The following is an 18,271-nucleotide window of genomic DNA, read 5'->3' as shown; positions in this document are numbered from 1 at the left end:
GGCTAAGGAGGCTAAGCCTTAGTCAAAAGATTGGTCTGAAATAGTTACTTGAAGTCTTCCTGGTCAGCAGCCTTCTAGGGCCTGATTTTGAGATAACATTTTGGTGCGTCTGCCGGGAGTCTGAAGATTATTCATTCCCGAAATCAATGGCTGAACTTTTGAAGGTAGCAGGAGCTCAGACATCTTTTTGAGGTTGCAAAACTACCTTGGCGACTCCACACATCAAATAACAAATTAGAAGGTGACTCCACTGCTAGAAGATCAGTAGCTTGATGAAGTTTCAAGATGAATTCCACTGCAAGAATGAATGCCAGTTATGCTCCTATGAATTGGTCTCATATCCCTGGTTTTCCAAATCCTATGCCAGAGGTTGATTGGTTAGATGATCTTCCAATATTCAAAGATGAAAAGAAGGATAATGCTGCTCTCCATTTGGTTAAATTCCATATACATGTACGCAGTCTTAAGGTTCATTTCCCTGAAGATTGTCTCATGAAGATGTTTATGACCACTTTAGAAGGAAAAGCATGGTCTTGGTATAAAGGTTTGGAAAATGGTTCAATATATTCGCTTGCTAGTTTTCATGATGAATTTTATGAGATGTATAAAGAATGTTATCCTTCTTTATTGCTGCTTAAAGATTGCTGTAGACAGTCTTTAAGTCTTATTCAGTACTTGGAATATTGTTATGATGATGATGAATTTACGAATGAAGAAATTTTAGAGGCTCTTCATAACAATGCATTTCAGCACCAAGAAGAAGGTATAATATCTCATGAAACACAGCATGAAGATCAGCTGGGGTTTACTTGTGAAAACCATGTTCAATCCTCTGATATTGATGTAGAGATGCAGTAGACTTGTCAGTCTTCGGATCATTATCAAAATGAACATGATTACAAACACCAAGAAGAAATGTTGGAAGAAATTTTTTATGACCCTCAGGCAGAGGAAAAGATTGTTCATTTTTGTAATTTCTTGCAGCAGCTTACACCAAAGAATGATGATAAAAATGAGGAAAATTCCATTGTTTGTTGGAATGATTCAGAAAAGCAGTTGGATAGCTTGTCAAATAGCAAATTGGATAGCACATCAAAGGGGTCTTGTGTGGTTGAGAATCAGTGGCCTGAAAATGAAGAGTGTTATGATGATCATTCTTTTCAAAAGGTTTTTATGATAGAACACAAGGAGAGAGTGTTGCTTCCTTTCTCTTTTACAATTGAGGAAGAGTACACTGTTGTTGAAGATCAGTTTGCACAGCCAGAAAGTTACAAGAATCATCAAGCTGATCATGAATTATGGGATCCTATAGCTGAATACATGGAAGAGTTTTACTCTCCAGTGTTTCAGCTTTTCTATGAAGATCAGAGGCAATTTCAGTGGCAGTGGTCATCACAATATCATAGTGGCTCTGAACTTCGATACAGTCAAAAAACTCCAATATCAGATAAGACAAATGATTGGCTACATTGGAAATCTCACATTGATTGAGCTGAAAGAAGTTTGAAATGGATAGGGTAGGTAGGTAGGAAAATGCAAATAAGCTCAAGGTTGACTGAGCATTTTTTTTTTTTTAGTAGATGTAGATTCCTTTCTCCTACAGTGATCATCAAGCTTAAGCCCGAGGTGAAGGCCCAAGAAGCTTGAAGGGGATGTTTGTCAAGCAAATCCATGTTTGTTATAAAAAGGACAAAGCACTGGACCTACTAGTTCTTAGTGTACCACAAGGGCACACTATCCCAAGTGGAGCCACTGTTATCACTGAAGAAAAATGTTTTAAATCCTGAACATTCATTTTTTAAAAAATTTCTCAAAGGGTTCTTGTGGATGGAAGTCCCGTGTTTCTTCTCTATCAGAGCTGGATTGAGATTAAAAACACAGTGCATACTTCTGTCATAGGAGACCGAACGCACTCTCAAACAAAGGATATCTATGCAATATTAGAGAAGTTGTCTAGGGATGCAGGATATGTGCCTATAAAGGACACTCTGTTGTATGATGTGGAGGACTATAATGGATTCTTGTGGATGTGCTCAACAGCCAACTTTTGGAGAGGTCATTGATGCTATTCAAGTTGATGGAACAACTCCTTCATTGACAATCCCATAGTAATCGTTGCATTCAGGTTACCTCCAAGAGATCCTAAAGGTCCTTTCAGGATGCCATTAATAGATAGATTCAAGGATATGGGAACTGTGGTTATGGGAAAAACAGAGTCAGGCACTGTAAGGAAAGGAGACAACTTAACTATAACGCCAAATAAGGTTCACGAGAAAGTTGTAGCTGTTTATCGTGAAAGTGATGAAATAAAGTATGCAAGGCCTGGAGAAAATGTTAGGGTGAAATTATCTGGTGTTGAAGAAGATGACATCTCTACAGGTTTTGTTTTGTCTTCCATTTCAAATCCAATTCAAGCAGTGCTGGAGTTTGAGGCTCAATTACAGATATTAGAACTACTGGAACATAAAGCAATATTTACTGCTGGTTATAAAGCTGTACTGCATATTCATTCTGTTGTTGAGGAATGTGAGATAATGGAGCTGTTAAGAGCAGATGGATCCAAGGACGAAAAAGCCAATGAAAAAGAAATGTCTTTTTGTTAAGACTGGAGCAGTTGTGTTGTGTCGCATTCAGGTAAATGACACTATCTGTGTTGAGAAGTTCTCTGATTTTCCTCAACTTGGAAGGTTCACACTTCGGGATGAAGGTAAAATAGTCGCAATTGGAGAAGTTGTAAAGCTCCTGAATAACATGAATAACTGACGGAAATTCACTAAGACTATCCCTCGGCAATTATTCCATATGCACTAATAGAATGAGTGGGGCCTCGAGGGATTTTTTAATTCATCTTTCTGCACAGATTATGTGAGGCAACCCGTGAAATCGTTTCGATTTTCAGATGCAAGGTGAACATGATGTCAGTAATCTTTATGACCAGAACTGTCTTCAAATGAAGAATAATGCAAGGGAGAAATTGCCCTTTTTATGAACTAATGGAGGAATTGCATCATGCCTTTATATTGACCCCTGTATTACCTTAGTATCGCGGCTTCCCCGGCACTCAACTCAACTGGAGATCAGGTCTACTGCATCCCATTCTTTTACTAGTTGGCCCTTTATTCGCTACAGGCGAGGCGAGGCTTGTCTTGGATTGGTCTAAAAAATGGCGTTTCCCTATTTGGAAGCTGTTGTTGGTTTCATGATCTTCATGTACTTCATTGAGACATACCTTGACTTGAGGCAACATACGTCACTTAAGCTTCCTTATCTGACTAAGCCTTTAAAAGGAGTGGTGAGTTAGGATAAGTTTGAAAAATCTCAAGCTTACAGCATTGATAAAAGCCGCTTCCACTTTGTTCACGCAACAGTGACCATCATAGGAGATTCAACAATTTTACTTCTTCGAGCATTACCATTCCTTTGGCAGAAATCAGAAGTTGTAGTTGCAAACTTGGGCTTAGATCCTCATAATGAAATCATTCATACACTCATATGTTTAGCAGCTGTTACTCTTTGGTCTCAGTTGATAGATCTTCCTTTTTCACTGTATTCAACTTTTGTCATTGAGGCTCGGCATGGATTCAATAAACAAACGATTTGGCTTTTTCTCAGAGATATGGTTGTGGGTCTGGGCTTTTCAGTTTTACTTGGGCCACCAATTGTTTCAGCAATAATCATAATTGTGCAGAAAGGAGGTTCATATTTAGCAATATACCTTCGGGCCTTCATGCTTATACTGTCACTAGTGATGATGTCTTTATATTCTATTCTTATAGCTCCTCTCTTCAACAAGTTCACTCCTCTTCCGGAAGGGGAACTTAGGTTGAATATTGAAAGGCTAGCATCGTCTCTAAAGTTTCCGTTGAAGAAGCTATTTGTGATTGATGGTTCAACAAGATTGACACACAGCAACGCATACATGTATGGATTTTACAAGAACAAGCGTATAGTGATATATGACACCTGGATTCAGCAGTGAAAAAATGAGGAGGAAATGTTCTCCAGATTGCCCGCCGGCTCCTTATTTTCCACCTGATCAACCCAGACAATTTCAAAGTTTTGGGTTGAAACTGTGTTTTTGGAATCACACAGCAGTTTCGTAGCACGCTACGAAACTGCTGAAGATGATTAATGTACAGCAGTTTCGTAGCGCGCTACGAAACTGCTGAAGATGATTAATGTACAGCAGTTTCGTAGCACGCTGCGAAACTGCTGAAGCTACACAATCTAATCTCAGTCAACCGGTTTTGAAATACAAGCGGGAATTTTGAAAAGGGGTATGTCTATAAGGAATCATCTGAAGCCATCAGCTTTCAACAAGATCAAGATAGCTTGCAAGAACTTTTGCTTACACATATGAAAACGGTGGACATCGTATTAAGGACGTGGCATTTTGTCATATCATAAAAGAATTGAAGCATGCATCAGACAGCGTGAATGCGTTTTCTCTTTGGTTTTTAAAATAGTGGATGACACATCATCAATACAGCCTATAGCACATCAGAAACATGGCAGCGTTCCATACCTTGGATTATTAAAGACTAAGAAACATGCTGTTATATATATTTGAGCAAATTAATGAAAACAGAAGCCGAGAAGCAGGGGACATCTCCTAATACTATGGGGCAGTAAAGGATTCAGCGTTCAAGGTCAATATGGCGCATTTAACATCCAGCTCAGCCAAACTGCAAGGAGTCCAAGTGTCAAAGAACAAGAAGGAATCATTCTACGAAGAAGATAGAGTTAGAGTCATAGTCAAATTAGAACTCTTTAGAACTCCAGTTAGCACTAATTGTATTTAATAGTTTGTTGTAAAGCAGATAGGTGTCATCATAGGCAGAATTCGAGTTCCCCTCATGTTGGAGGAGGAAGCTCGAAGTAGTTAGAATAAGGATTTTCTATATATAGCTGGAACATCTATGTAATGGGGGTTGGATATTTGATAAAACAGAGGATTGTTTTGGCTTGTGTAAAAACTCAGTTTCAGTAATATAATTTGCTGCTTTTCTTCTCAGGATTCATACAGTATTTTTATGTTCAAGATGTGTGGTTTTACTTTGTCCTTGATGTTTTTACAGTTGTATAAATACACAATCACTCAGAATTCACTTATGCTGCTCTGACTTCCTGTGTGTATTTGTAAACTGTGGTTTTCTATGAATTGTGTTTTGAGCATCTAAATGCCACATGCCCTGACTTCTATGTAAAAGCAGTGTCATTGTTTACTGAAGTATGATTGACTCCATAAGCCCAATGGAAACCTATGTAATGTTTGTCCAGCCTTCATATTTGTTAAGTTTACTTTACAAGAGTTAGCCATCTTACTCATAGTCAAAATCAATAACCCTTTGAGAGAGCCCTCTCAGGCTAAGGAGGCTAAGCCTTAGTCAAAAGATTGGTCTGAAATAGTTACTTGAAGTCTTCCTGGTCAGCAGCCTTCCAGGGCCTGATTTTGAGATAACAGCTGGTACCATCATAGATGAGGGGGCTTCTGTGAGTATCCTTTCCTCAACTGCTTGGAAAGCGCTTGGTTCGCCATCGCTTTTGCCTGAGATGAGAAATCTAACAGGCTTTGATAAAGGAACCAGTCGACCGTTAGGGATCCTCCCTAATGTGCCCATAACATTGAGAGGGAAAACCGTTCACATGAATGTGATGGTAGTTCAAGGACCCCTAAATTACAATCTACTCCTTGGACGAGACTATATTTATTGCATGGGAGCAATTGTTTTCTCACTCTTTAGAGTAATGTGTTTTCCGCACGAAGGAAGAGTGGTCAAGCTCGTAGACCAACTTTCATTTCTCGGATCATACAGAGCAAATAGTCATATACCATCCCTAAATGGTCTTTTCACACAAGAAATGTCTCAATCTCCAGTCCGTCCACCCGATGAGCGCGAGTGATTCGGGGGGACATGACTGAAACCCAGGGGGAATGAACCCTGGTCTGCTTCGACAGGAAAACTTCGGGTATAGGGTAGGTTTCCGCGAGAAAATATGACTAGTCTGTACTCCCGTCTGTGATTGGAAGAGGGGGTTATTCTAGAACAAGATTCTCTTGTCAAAGTTACGTGAGTGGAGTAACCTCCTCCACTCACCTTTGTCTATTTCGGTAGACATCGCCGAAGAAGTGTTTTGTTTGCGCTGTGAATAGAACAATCTTTGGGTAGCCTGAAAGAGGTATACCTTTCCTGATAAAACAAATGTTTTGTCAGCTCGAATAAAAGGTGACCTTGAAACTCTGTTTTATACCTGGGGGCATGCAAACCTTTTGGAGTGCAAGCAAAGAGCGATTATTTATCTGTTTTTTGGATTGGTCGTTTCCTAACTTGCATAAAGAAAGGATGTGGGGCAAAACTCTAAATTTGCCGTTTTATATGAGACATTCTTATCACACGACTGGATTAATTGAGCAGTTTTAGCACATAGTTCAAGCTCGTTAAAAAATAAACATAAGCCATGAGCAAATGTTTCCCCCCGCGGTTAAGCTCGTTAAAAAATGAACTATTCCCTGGTAAATAACTATCGTGAATGTAGTACTTCAGCCATTAAAGCCTTGGTCGTGTTTGCACCGTCACCTCCACTTTTGCATTGGCCGATCATTCACCCCCATTTGATTGTTTACCCATTTTGAGGAACAGCTGCGAAGAGTGATCTCAGTAGCCATCCTTGTGACACTGCCGTGATTGGAAAATTCCAAACCTTACCTAGAATCAGCTGCTACACATTTTATCACTCGTTCCTCAAAAAACGAGTCTCCTTTAAGCTCTTTTCAACTGACTCGTAAAATATGAAAAGATTGCCGAGCCATTGGCCTCTCTAGCTCGTTAAAGGGACCGGAAGTGCTATCTCTCCTCTAGACTTTAATCTTTTTGGACCTGAGAGATTATTACACAAAAAGATCGAGCGCTTGTTTTGTTCGGCTCGTTAAAAGTATCGAAAATTCATCCCTTTTGTATTGTTTTATACTTTTTCAGACTTAAGGGATTAGATGACAAAAAAGGAATTTTGGAGTTTCCTTTACGTTCCTTTTCAGACTCTCTAAAATTGAAAGGGACTGAGTTATCTTTGTCGTTAAACTCGTTAAAATATTAATAGCGACAAACTTATCTATAGACGAGAACGAGTTTCACTATCGCTAGGCTCGTTAAAACATAGCGATGGGTTTGTCCGAAGGGCAAATTATAGAACAAGCATATGTTATCCTCCTCAAGCTTGACAAAAATAAAGAGGTACTGGTCAGCAATGACTGGGGAAAATTGGGAAGGAAACTTGAAGAAACTTTGTTGGTAGCAAGTCGGTCTTGAACATGACACTTCCACTCCGTGTCCAAGTCAGGTTGGGTTGTTTCATTCACCGGTCACATCACCATGGTCCCATGATACCATCCACATTTGGGGTTAATGCTACCAATCCATCACATCAGTGTCGCCGATATGTTCAAGAGAAGTCATTCAGAGAGTTCACCTGTGTCTCACCCACTACCATACATTTATACTACATTCTTTCATGACCGCCACCCTGAACCTTATATCACCAGATCGTTTTCACCTCCATTAAAATCATTTGCTCCGTTCCGTATGTGGGATTCATTAAGGCCCTCCTGTGACGGATCACTTCTTGTCGACATCAGCTCATTATCCAAGAAGTTGATCTAGGAACACCCCATTCAGTACTTTGAAGCTTGCATGCCTCAATGGCAAGTTTCTCACTTCTGGCGACAGGTTTACATCAATGGCCTTCGACCGAAAGATTTTGCGTGGTGTTCGACGCCAAGTCCTTTATTCACACCACGTGAATTGTACTGCAGTACCTTGAGGGTCATTATCATTATCGGTGATTCCTCTCGCGCTTGTTAATAGTTTACATCATTGACTGGTAATCAAGCGATGTCTTTCCATGTTCGACTCCAGAACAACTTTCACATGGATCGACTTGTACTTCGAGTGAAGATCGAATGAGATTGAAGACCCCGGATCTAGTTTCATCCATCCGGGCTACGATATATATTAAGGGAAGTAAAGACATCAAATGTACATCATTGCTGCACAGATAATCATCCAATCAAAAGGATGATGGCTCTATCAGAATCATCAGTCTACACTCAGACGATTGTCTGTCCTATGTACATGAAAATGAATTTATAAAGCTGAGCATGGGAATGACCGCCTTAGCTATATCATGAAAATATTATGAAGATAATGTATTGTATTGTATCTTATTACAGGTCTCCTCCCAGCATTGAAAGAACTTCGGATCCTCATAATAAAGCATTTCACCCAACATCAAAAGATTAACGACCTCATGTTTTAGGGGGCAACTGTTATAGACATTTTTGGGCCCTACAACCCCAAGCATGAAATGTCCATAAATCAAGGGCTCCTAAGTCCTTAAAAGTGTTGTTCTAACCCCTAAAGGAACAAGGTCAACAGATTACAGCTTCTCCCAGAAGTTTTCCATGAAAAACTGCTCAGAATTGGTCAAAACAGGATCATTTCAGCTGCTCCACTGGCTAAGTGCGTTGCATCTCACCTAAATACACTGTGTGGGTGCGTTTCATTTCGAAAATCCCTTTTGTGGGGTGTGATGGGTGAGAAATGACAAATGGCAGTGTCATTCCGCGAGGTGGAGAGGCAATGGAAGCTTCCAGAATCTTCTCCTGTGACACTTGCCTCACTGAATTCGACCAAGGATGAGTAAGAGACCATTAATCTCCAAGTGGAAACAAGAACTTTAGAGGGAAGACACTAATCAAATCATGAGCTGACTCATCTCCATTACAAACATCTATATATGGATCCCTCATCCCAGAGATCCAGAGGCTGGAATTTTGCATATTGTAAGGAATTGTTGTTGGTTTCTTGAGACAAACATCAGATTGTTGGGTGATCTAAGCTTTGTTTGAGGTAAAGAGGGGCTTCTTTGCTGGGAGGTTGATGCTGGGTCAGAACCACTGGTTGTAACTCCTCTTGGCTCTTTTCTTGTTTATCAATAAAATCTATTCAAGTTTTCCTCCATGCTTTTGTGTCATTGATGCTTGCTACATTTGTATGGTCAATTTACATCTGATCCTAGATTGTTTATGATTATAGATCCATGTCTTTGTATAGTGCTATGCTTCTGTGATCTTACAGGTACTTTGTGAAGCTGGGCGTGCAAGGGAGCAGGTAGCTAAAGACTATCAAAGAAGAGAGGAATCAAATCAGGAGATTAGCGCAAGACAGAGGTTGGTCTTTCTGTTCCTCTCTATCTAAATTCATAAAGGAAAATCGAAAGTAGATTTTCTCTGTTTGTTTCTAAGGCAGCTGTCACACCTTAGTGGGATAGAGCAGTTCTATATAGACACTTTTCCCTGTAACAGTGGGTTCAACCGAATCCGATAATGCCTACACCTCATAAAGATTGCTCGTAAATGGACGAGGTGATCAGCTCGATGTAATGAATGAGCGGGCAAGTCATCGAGATACAGTTGCACAGTGTGCTTGATGTCATGAAACGCATAAGACATGGCCCTTTGAAAAGTTGCTCCGGCATTCTTGAGCCCAAAAGGTAACTTGCAATAAGCAAATGTCCCCCATGGACAAATGAAAGCCGTTTTTGGTTGATCGACAGGTAGAATATTGATTTGATTGTATCCGGAAAAACCATCCATGAAGGAGAATATTTCGCTACCGGTACAATCATCAATAATTTGATCAATATAGGGAGTTGGGTAATTGTCCTTTGGACAGGCTCGATTAATGTCCCTATAATCGATGCATATTCTTATTGTTCCCTGCTTTTTGTTAACCGGAACAATATTTGATACCCAATCCGTTAATGGGATTGGATAAATGAAACCTGCTTTTAATAATTTTTCAACTTCTGCTTTAATTGCAGCAACTTTTCTTGGGTGAATCTGACGCAAACATTGCCGGATGGGTTTAGCGTCTGGGTAAGTCTTGATCTCATGAACAACAATTGCGGGATCAATTCCTGGCATTTCCTCATAGGACCAGGCAAACACGTCACGGAATTCTCGAAATAGGGCCTTATATAGTTGAATCTCGTCATCTGTACACGAGGCACCTATATGAATGTTCTCAACAATTCCGGGCTTAACCGAAATGTCAATAGGAATAGTTTGAGAAATGTTTCCCAAATTTAACTCTGAATCGGGATGTTTCATTGGATTCTGAGGTTCCTTGACATATTCAGTCGTAAAAATTGATGAGAAATCATTTTCAAAACGATCATTCTCGGGTAAAAATGAAGATCTGTGATGGAGATCTTCCCATGGTAAATCATCTACACATAGGATTTCACAAATTTGCTCGTCAGAGTGAACAAGTTCAGAAAACGTGATTAAATCCGAGGTTGATGTGAAAAGTGATTCCTCACGGACCACATTCATGAAGTCAATTTCGGTTGAAGATGGGTCGGCAAAAGACTGCACGGCTTCATAGGCAATTTCATATGGACTCAAAGGCATGGCATTACCAAATGAGTCTATCTCAGATTCAGAAGGAATGATCCAAGGATCATCATAAACAATGGTGTCTGATGTAATCATATGAATGGTTGCAAATGAAGACGATGCGTTGATCGGAGGAAAAGGAAAAGTTCCCAGTAAACCGGCATCTTTAACTAGTCCTACTCCAACATCCTTATATGGGATAGTTGTTTTACCGACATGCTGAATACTCTCAGAAGAGGCTGGGTTGGATGAAAAGTAAGCCAGCTGGTCTATGGTTATGATCTTTCCATTATGTGGAAATTTTATTACTCGAAAGACCGATGAAACGACCGCTATCATAGCGTAAGACCAACTTCGACCCAAGAGAAGGTTGTAATCTAGAGGGGCATCAACCACCTCCACATCTAGACTAACGGTTTTTCCTTCAACCCCTATAGGCAAATCCTGTAGAATGCCAAAAGGATGAAACCCACGGCCATCGAAGGCCTTTAGAATCGTCGGGGATTGATTTAGCGAAGGAGAACCAAGCGATCTCCAACACTGTATCGACATAATACACGTTGAGGCTCCCTCATCAATTACAGTCCGATGAATAGGCCTGTTTTTGACTATCACTGGAATCTGGAAAGCCATTTGATGAGGCAAATGCAGTGTACTATTTTCTAGATCGAAAATTATTAGGTTCGAGTCCTGAACGTCAACAGCTCCGATAGCCAACAAAAGTAATTTACGTTGCGCTGGACATGATTGCAGCACTTCCAAAGCCGACATTGCTGAGGGTGAAACAGCTAAATCTTCAACAATGTTATAATTCTGAGCCGCTCTCACATGTGGATTGAAAGCGGACTTTCGAAGTATACCCTTGGCGGGCGATTTGATTACCAAGTCTGGATTAGGTTTCTCGATTTGTAGTGGATCGGAACTGGGAACTGAGGTTGATGGATTAGAATGAGAAGATTCTGCTTCTTTACCATCAACAACACTTTTACTACCATAATCTTACGATCGAGTCGCAATCCTAACATGGGACATCATCAGTATGGGTTCTTCATTGGCACTCGAGGATGAACCTATCATCTTACTGTCTTGAGCTGGATAAGGATCCTTCAAAACAGCAGGAGTTTGGGAACCTTTGACAATCTTTGCAACCTCTGCACGATGAGGGCAGTCTCTTGTAAAATGTTCATCGTCACAAATGAGACAAGGATAACGAGGTTTGCACTTTTCATAATTGGATTCCGATTTTTCAGGTTTCTCCTTTGAATTTTTGTCCGTTTTATTCTTCTTCTTTCCTTTCTTCTTCCCACCGGATTTTGATTTGGCTGTAGATGACTCTACAACGTGAATATCAGCGGAAATCTCTACAGAAGAATCTCCTGTTGGGGAATCAGGTAAGGTTATGATAGGAGAAGAATTCTTGGAAGACTTCTTCTTACTTTTAGTGTTAACCGTGCCAATCATACCATCGGCGGCATGAGATCCCGAAGGAGCTGCAGCGATTTGATTTTTCTTGGGAAGATCAGGGATTTTCGCGTGTAACATACCTGACTGAGTATAGACCAAGTCAAGGTACTGTGCTTGAGCAATCACTTGCTCCTCAGTAACAACTCCGGCTTTAGCTACATCTTTAGTGATCTTTGGCAACAAAGATTTTACAAACCACTCGGCCAAGATCTGATCCGGAATAAACACCTTCACTAAACGCCGTCGATGTCTCCACTCATGAATATGATCTGAAATGTAAGTGGATGTCGATTGTTTTAACAAAGTTAACAATTCCGCGCCATTGTCATATCAGACTGGCAACTAAAAATGAGTTAAAAACGAGGTAGCTAACTGACTAAAATTATAAAAAGTGCCTCGCGGTAACTCAATGTACCACTTGGCCGCGAGACCAATTAGAGTGCGCTGGAAAAGTCTAAGACGGATTGAATCATCTGAAATGGAGTTAGACGCACACCAAAGGTGGTAAGTCATCACATGGTTCGACGGGTCCTCTCCTGATTTACCTTCGAACTTAGGAATGTCACTGGGCAACTTATTCGGCATTGGCAGCCAAAACGGAAGATAATTAATGGGATCGTTTGTTAGGCGCGACAAGTCAGGTAAGTCCAAAGTTGCGATAAACGGTAACTGCCGATTAGGATCCCTAAAATTTGGGTCATGAGACCAGCCCCAGGAGGAGGATATCCAGGATAACTAGGAATAGGAATTGCGTTTGGGATATTGTATCCTCCCGGAAAACCAGGATTAACCGGACCGTACTGGGGTTGTTGAGGTTGTTGATAAGTGTACCCAGGGTACGGTTGATACTGATAGACTGGCTGCTGCACAGCAGGACCGAATTGGTACTGTCCCTGGTACGGTTGATAAGTAAATTGTGGTTGACTTGTGACAACCGTACTTGAACCAGGTTGTCCTACAGGCATCTGAACCGAAGTTTGAATCGTAGATCCAGACGGTGGTAAAGATGTCTGAGGAGTAGATACAGGAACAGTAGAAACCGGAGCTGTCGATACTCCAGAAGTAGGTGGGGTAGATTGAACAGATGTTGCGGCAATTGTAGCAGTCGTTTGAGGCGGAGTACAAGGCGTACTAGGCCCAGGCTGAGAAACTACCAAAGGTACAGAAGTTTGAATGTTAGACTGGACTGGTTGCTGGGGTGTACCAGAAACTAAGGGTTGTCCAGTTTGAGATGACAACTGTACATTTGGCTGCAACACCTGTTGAGTTTGCGATGGATCCCACACTATATTCATTCCGGGGTACTGACCCATAACAGGTTGAGAATACTGAGGACCATAACCGGGTTGAGGGTAGGATTGATAATTGAAAGGTACATTTCTCATTCCTTGAACATACGTTTGACCGGAGGGTGGTTGGAAACCTTGGTTCGAGTACTGACCTTGGGGTTGATACCCTTGAGGCACGTACTGATACTGGGGTTGACCTTGAGGTATAAATTGATACTGAAGTTGACCTTGGGGTACATATTGAGTCTAAGGTTGACCTTGAGGAACGTACTGTCCCGTAGGTATGTACTGTCCTTGAGGTTGCCCCCCAGATGCAAATTGTGTACCTTGAGGTTGCCCCCCAGGCGAGAATTGAGGCTGCCCCCCAGGTGGTAACTGGCCACCTTGAGGTTGAGGATTGGGAATAGAACCTGACATCATAAGAATGTCTTCTACGCTCAACGGCTTAGTACCATTGCTTCCAGTTAATAACCCTTGCTTAATGGGTTGAGGAGATGCTCCCGAAAAAGTACCAGAAAGTGACTGATACCCGGAGGGAACAGAAGGACCGCCGTACAAAAAGGATTCGGGCGATTGAGTAAACATGGATGACTGATTCGACATATTTAACGAAGGATAATAACCTCTAGGTGTTGGGTGATAAGGAGCGCGAGGTGGTGAAAAACTTAACCCTGGGTTTTCTAAGAAATTAGTCAAAGAAAGATACCAAGTACTGCTCCTAGGTGGACTGTAAAAAATTGATTCATGCTCCCTTAGCTCAATAACAGGTTGATTTTCAGGGATAGGGATGCCTACTTCTTCTTCCGGAGTAGCAAGTTCTTCAATAGCAATAAGTCCAGAAGGAAGATCTTGGGTGATTACGCTTTCTACCCTAGGTGAACCAGGACCACTAGAAGCTGGAGAAACAAACCCCGATGTCGGAGTAGCAGCAAATTCACTGTCAGGCTCGGATATTTCGGGTTCTTCACCTATATCACTAGTAGATGAAAAGCTACCAGTAACTTCGGAAACAGACACTGACTGTGGATTATAATCTGCCACTAACGGTTGAAAATCAGGATGTACTATCAAAGAAGATTCTCCTTCTTCAGGTGACCCAACTCTACTGTCTCTAGGAGTTACAAGGACTTTCAAGCCTTAAAGTTGGCTCGGTACTTCCTCAGGAGGTTGGCCTCGAAGTCTACGGGACTTCCTCAGTAACTCAGCCATGTTTACAAACTTAGGAGGTTGGCCCCGAAGTCTACGGGACTGCCTTGGTAATTCAGCCACAGTTAAAAACTTTTAACTACTTCACACGCAAACAAAGTAAAATCTCAATGAAAAGCACCTAAAGTCTCTAAAGAACCAAACAAATTTGAATCACACGCCTAAAGAATCTAGGAGATCAAACACACACAAACAGTAACTTTCCGTACTGAAAACACTAGTTGGTGATGAAATCCAACGTCGCAGAGTTCAATACAGAAATGGCGGTTGGAACAGTTACCCCGGCAACCTGCTTAATGAATAGACTGGCACAAGTTCCTCCAATTAACCGTCTCGAGTGAAGAGAACCCCCCAGAAAATCCAAGTGAGTCTAGCCGACGTCTGCTCCAGGTACAATGGGATCTTCCCACCACTGTCACCTTAGGAAGAATCCTAAATAATATGGCCACTAAGGTTACCAACTGAAACAAATATACCTAGGGGAACAGTCTACGATCCGATATGCACGCAAGGGCAGAGTAGCAAGCTCAATCCCCTTGAAGGCTCCTTGACATAATCCAAGGTTTACCAACAAGTGACCCCAGGCTCCTCGACAATGGTTAATCCGAGGTTTACCGTTTTTAATACGTGAATATCTGGCGTCGTTCCCAATGAGGAAGGATTGATTCCCACACTGGTTCGGACACGATCTCGTGCTTCTCCTTTAAGAGGAGCTTTCCCAGAGCATAAATGCAGCAATTGGATTTCTTCCCTACCACAAGATACAACTACTTGTTTGTTTTTACTGTCTTGGAGAGTTAATTACTCTCCTACTCCAAGACACTAGCCTAAGCTAAGTTGGTGTATGAGAGCCCTAGAAATAAAAATGTTACTAGATGAATTTTACTTTAAGCGTTATTTTTTATTGGTTTTTGTTTAAGTCAAAAGGTGCAGAGATGAAACTCGTGGTATGAAGACTCGACTCAAAATCACTAAAAATGCACCTAAGATGATTTAAACAATCTTTTTCTCTTCGATGAACTTCTAACTAAGAAAGAGTTTGAGAATGCAAATACTTTGTAAACACAAATCTTTCTCAATCAAACAAATTAAAAGAAGAGCTTTTTCCTTTTCCAATGCACTCAAAACGAGACAACTAGTTATTTCACAAAAATTTCCCTTTTTCGTTTCAAAGCACTCAACCACTACAAAAAACAAACTTTTTTCCAAAGGAGATTTTTTATTTTTATTTTTTATAAAACACTCAAAACTATGCAAATGACTAACTTTGAGATCTATAAATTATAAAAACCTATTTGAAGTCAAAGCCTACTAGACGTCTTTTTTAAGGATGTTTTACTTAGCTAGATGTAAGCTAAGGACCAATTTATGCAGAATCACAAATCAGTCAAGAACAACCAATTTTGTTTTCTTTTTGAAAATGAAAATCCAAACTTTTAAACACAAGCTTTTCGAAGTTTTGTAAAGAGAAAACTCAAAGCGGATTCCTCAACAAGGGGAGATTTCATAAATGGTCAGACCCATAAGAAGGCTGGTAGACACCAAGGTGATCTGAGGTCCCTACAGCTTCTAAGCTCAGAGCCACTACACAACCAAAATGAAAAACAAACCCAACAAGCAAAACTCCTAGGAATTTCACCTAAAACCCTAACACTAATGAAATCAACCTAAGGAAAGCTTCTGACAAGTTACATGCAGGTCTGGGCAGTGGATAACAATTTCTAAACAAAAACTAAGCTGACTAACAGGGGGAATCTTAGGTTTTTCAAAATTTTGACAGGGTCCGCAGGCCCACAGTTGACACAGGTGCGGTCCCGCTCTGTGCTAAAAGCAAAGCTGCGGATAGGTACGCACTGTGTCAAAAGGCTAGGGTGCGGTCCTCTCCCAAAGCTATGAAAAACGAAAAATAACCCTGGATCTATAAACTCTACCCAATTTTACACACAACAAGCCAAAAACAGAAACAAAAACATAGTTTCTCAGGTCAAAGTAAAAACAAGGAAAACAATCATATCCCCAACGGAGTCGCCATTTTGTCACACGGAATAAGGCGATCTTGCGGACAAGATAGACCTTCCTAGAATCTAAAGAAGACCTAATGACAAGCAAACCAACCAGACACTATCTTTCTCTAAATATGCTTTAATAAACAATGGCAAACATGTGTTTTTAGGGCCTACCTTAGGTCCAACGCAAGTTTGTGGATGCCCTCGCTCCTTTGATCCAAATGAGCTCCTTTGTCGCGAATCTGCAAACACAAACAAGGAAAACAAATTAAATAGCACCTGAAAAGCCAATATCATAAAACATATTTAACATGAAAGTCAAGGAGTCCATGAAACAAATAACATGAGATACTTGTTGAGAAAAATGAGTTTGATTGTATTAATTCAAAAGAAGAAGAACTTTACAACCTTTGCCTTGACACTGTACAAGCTCCTCCCAGGGTCCAGCAAGAAGTCTCCTCTACTTTGAAAAGTTTCACTCACTCCCCAATGAAGCCAAAAAGGTATGTGATCTCTCCTCTTAAGCTCAACTAGGAAGTCTTGATTTCACCGGCATTTACCATCAAAAATGTTCAACTTCTAACCTCCCCAGCAACCAGCCCAATGCCTGAATTTATAGTGCAATGGAGGGAGGTTACTAGGTCCTCCTTCAAATGGATAAAGCCCTCCTTCAAAGGGATATCTCCTCTCATCAAGGGATTAGCTCCTTCTCTTTTGGGATGCATGAACCACCTCAGAGCGAACAATCCACGTCAAAATTCCTTCTAGAATCCTCTAGAATTAACCCAAAGTGAGTTTTTTAAGATAAAACTTGCACCTTTTGACTTTCACAGGGGTCCGCACCCACTCCTTTAGGGACAGAGCGGGTAGGTCTACAGTTTTTGTAAACAGAAGGTGCGGGATAGTAGGTGACAGTGAGAGAAAGTGCGGAACCAGAGTTTCATTGATTTTCAATGTCTTTCTCTCATTTTCAAAGCTTTACTTGAAGAGCTGAGGTCTGAGACTTGCTTAGGAGGATAGTACAAGTGATGATAGACCCATATTGACTGCAAATAATCATGGTGATGATATTTTTGTGTAACACCCCAATCAGAACTCTGCAAAAACTAGGCCTCATGCCCGGACCCAAAATTTTCCTGTCCCTTTTTTCCAACAAAACCCTCAAAACCTCAAATCAAATCCTTTGCACTTCATACCTAGCCTAAAATTAGTTTGTTATTTAGTCATCTCAAGCCCCATTGATTATCTTTCGCTGAGATTGACGAGGCTGAGTGTGGTTTGATGTGGACCTAGAACCTTGTCTTTTCAGCCTGAGGCAAATCTAGGCTCTAACAGAAGCCATGATGAATGTTAAGATAGATGGTATAAAAAGGGACATGGGAGTTTTGAATGATTTTTTAAAAGAATCCATGGAAGCAATGATGAATGTCAGGATAGAGGGGTTGAAGGAAGGTTTGGCAAAGTTTCTAGAAGAAAGGCTTCCCAGGGGTGACAAGGTTATCCATGAAAATCATGATGAGAAAAAAAGGAATATGGATTATGATTTTAGAGACTCCAATTTGGGGTTTAAGAATCACCACATTCCAAAGATAAATATGTGGAATTTTGAATGAAAGGACCTGGTAACTTGGATACTACAGATGGAGCAATACTTTGATCTACAAGATGTGCAACCCTCACAAAAGGCACATATTGCATATTTATATTTAGAACCCAATCGGTTTGTATGGTATAGATGGATTTGTTCCCATAAACCACTTATCACTTGGTCAATTTTTTACGAAGGAAATGATAGCACATTATGAAGATAGAGAAACACCTTCTTTAGCCAAATGATAAATATCGAACAA

General features: G+C 40.7%; 1 protein-coding gene and 1 pseudogene across 1 annotated transcript; both read left to right on the top strand.

The window, feature by feature from the left end:
* Nucleotides 1–2,186: 2,186 nt before the first annotated feature.
* Nucleotides 2,187–2,603, top strand: LOC149155897 (eukaryotic peptide chain release factor GTP-binding subunit-like). The gene has a single exon (XM_089444563.1). It carries the CDS (start codon nucleotides 2,187–2,189, stop codon nucleotides 2,601–2,603), a length of 417 nt encoding a protein of 138 aa, XP_089300689.1.
* A 530-nt stretch (nucleotides 2,604–3,133) lies between these two features.
* On the top strand, nucleotides 3,134–4,036 carry LOC149155896 (CAAX prenyl protease 1 homolog pseudogene; annotated as a pseudogene).
* Nucleotides 4,037–18,271: the final 14,235 nt, after the last annotated feature.

The sequence above is a fragment of the Pinus tabuliformis genome, chromosome 9 (genome assembly GCF_031772625.1).
Source record: "Pinus tabuliformis cultivar Carrire ecotype Pingquan chromosome 9, CPIR1, whole genome shotgun sequence".
NCBI lineage: Eukaryota > Viridiplantae > Streptophyta > Pinopsida > Pinales > Pinaceae > Pinus > Pinus tabuliformis.
Note: the sequence above shows the minus strand (reverse complement) of the source record. Positions and strands in the feature narration are given on the sequence as shown.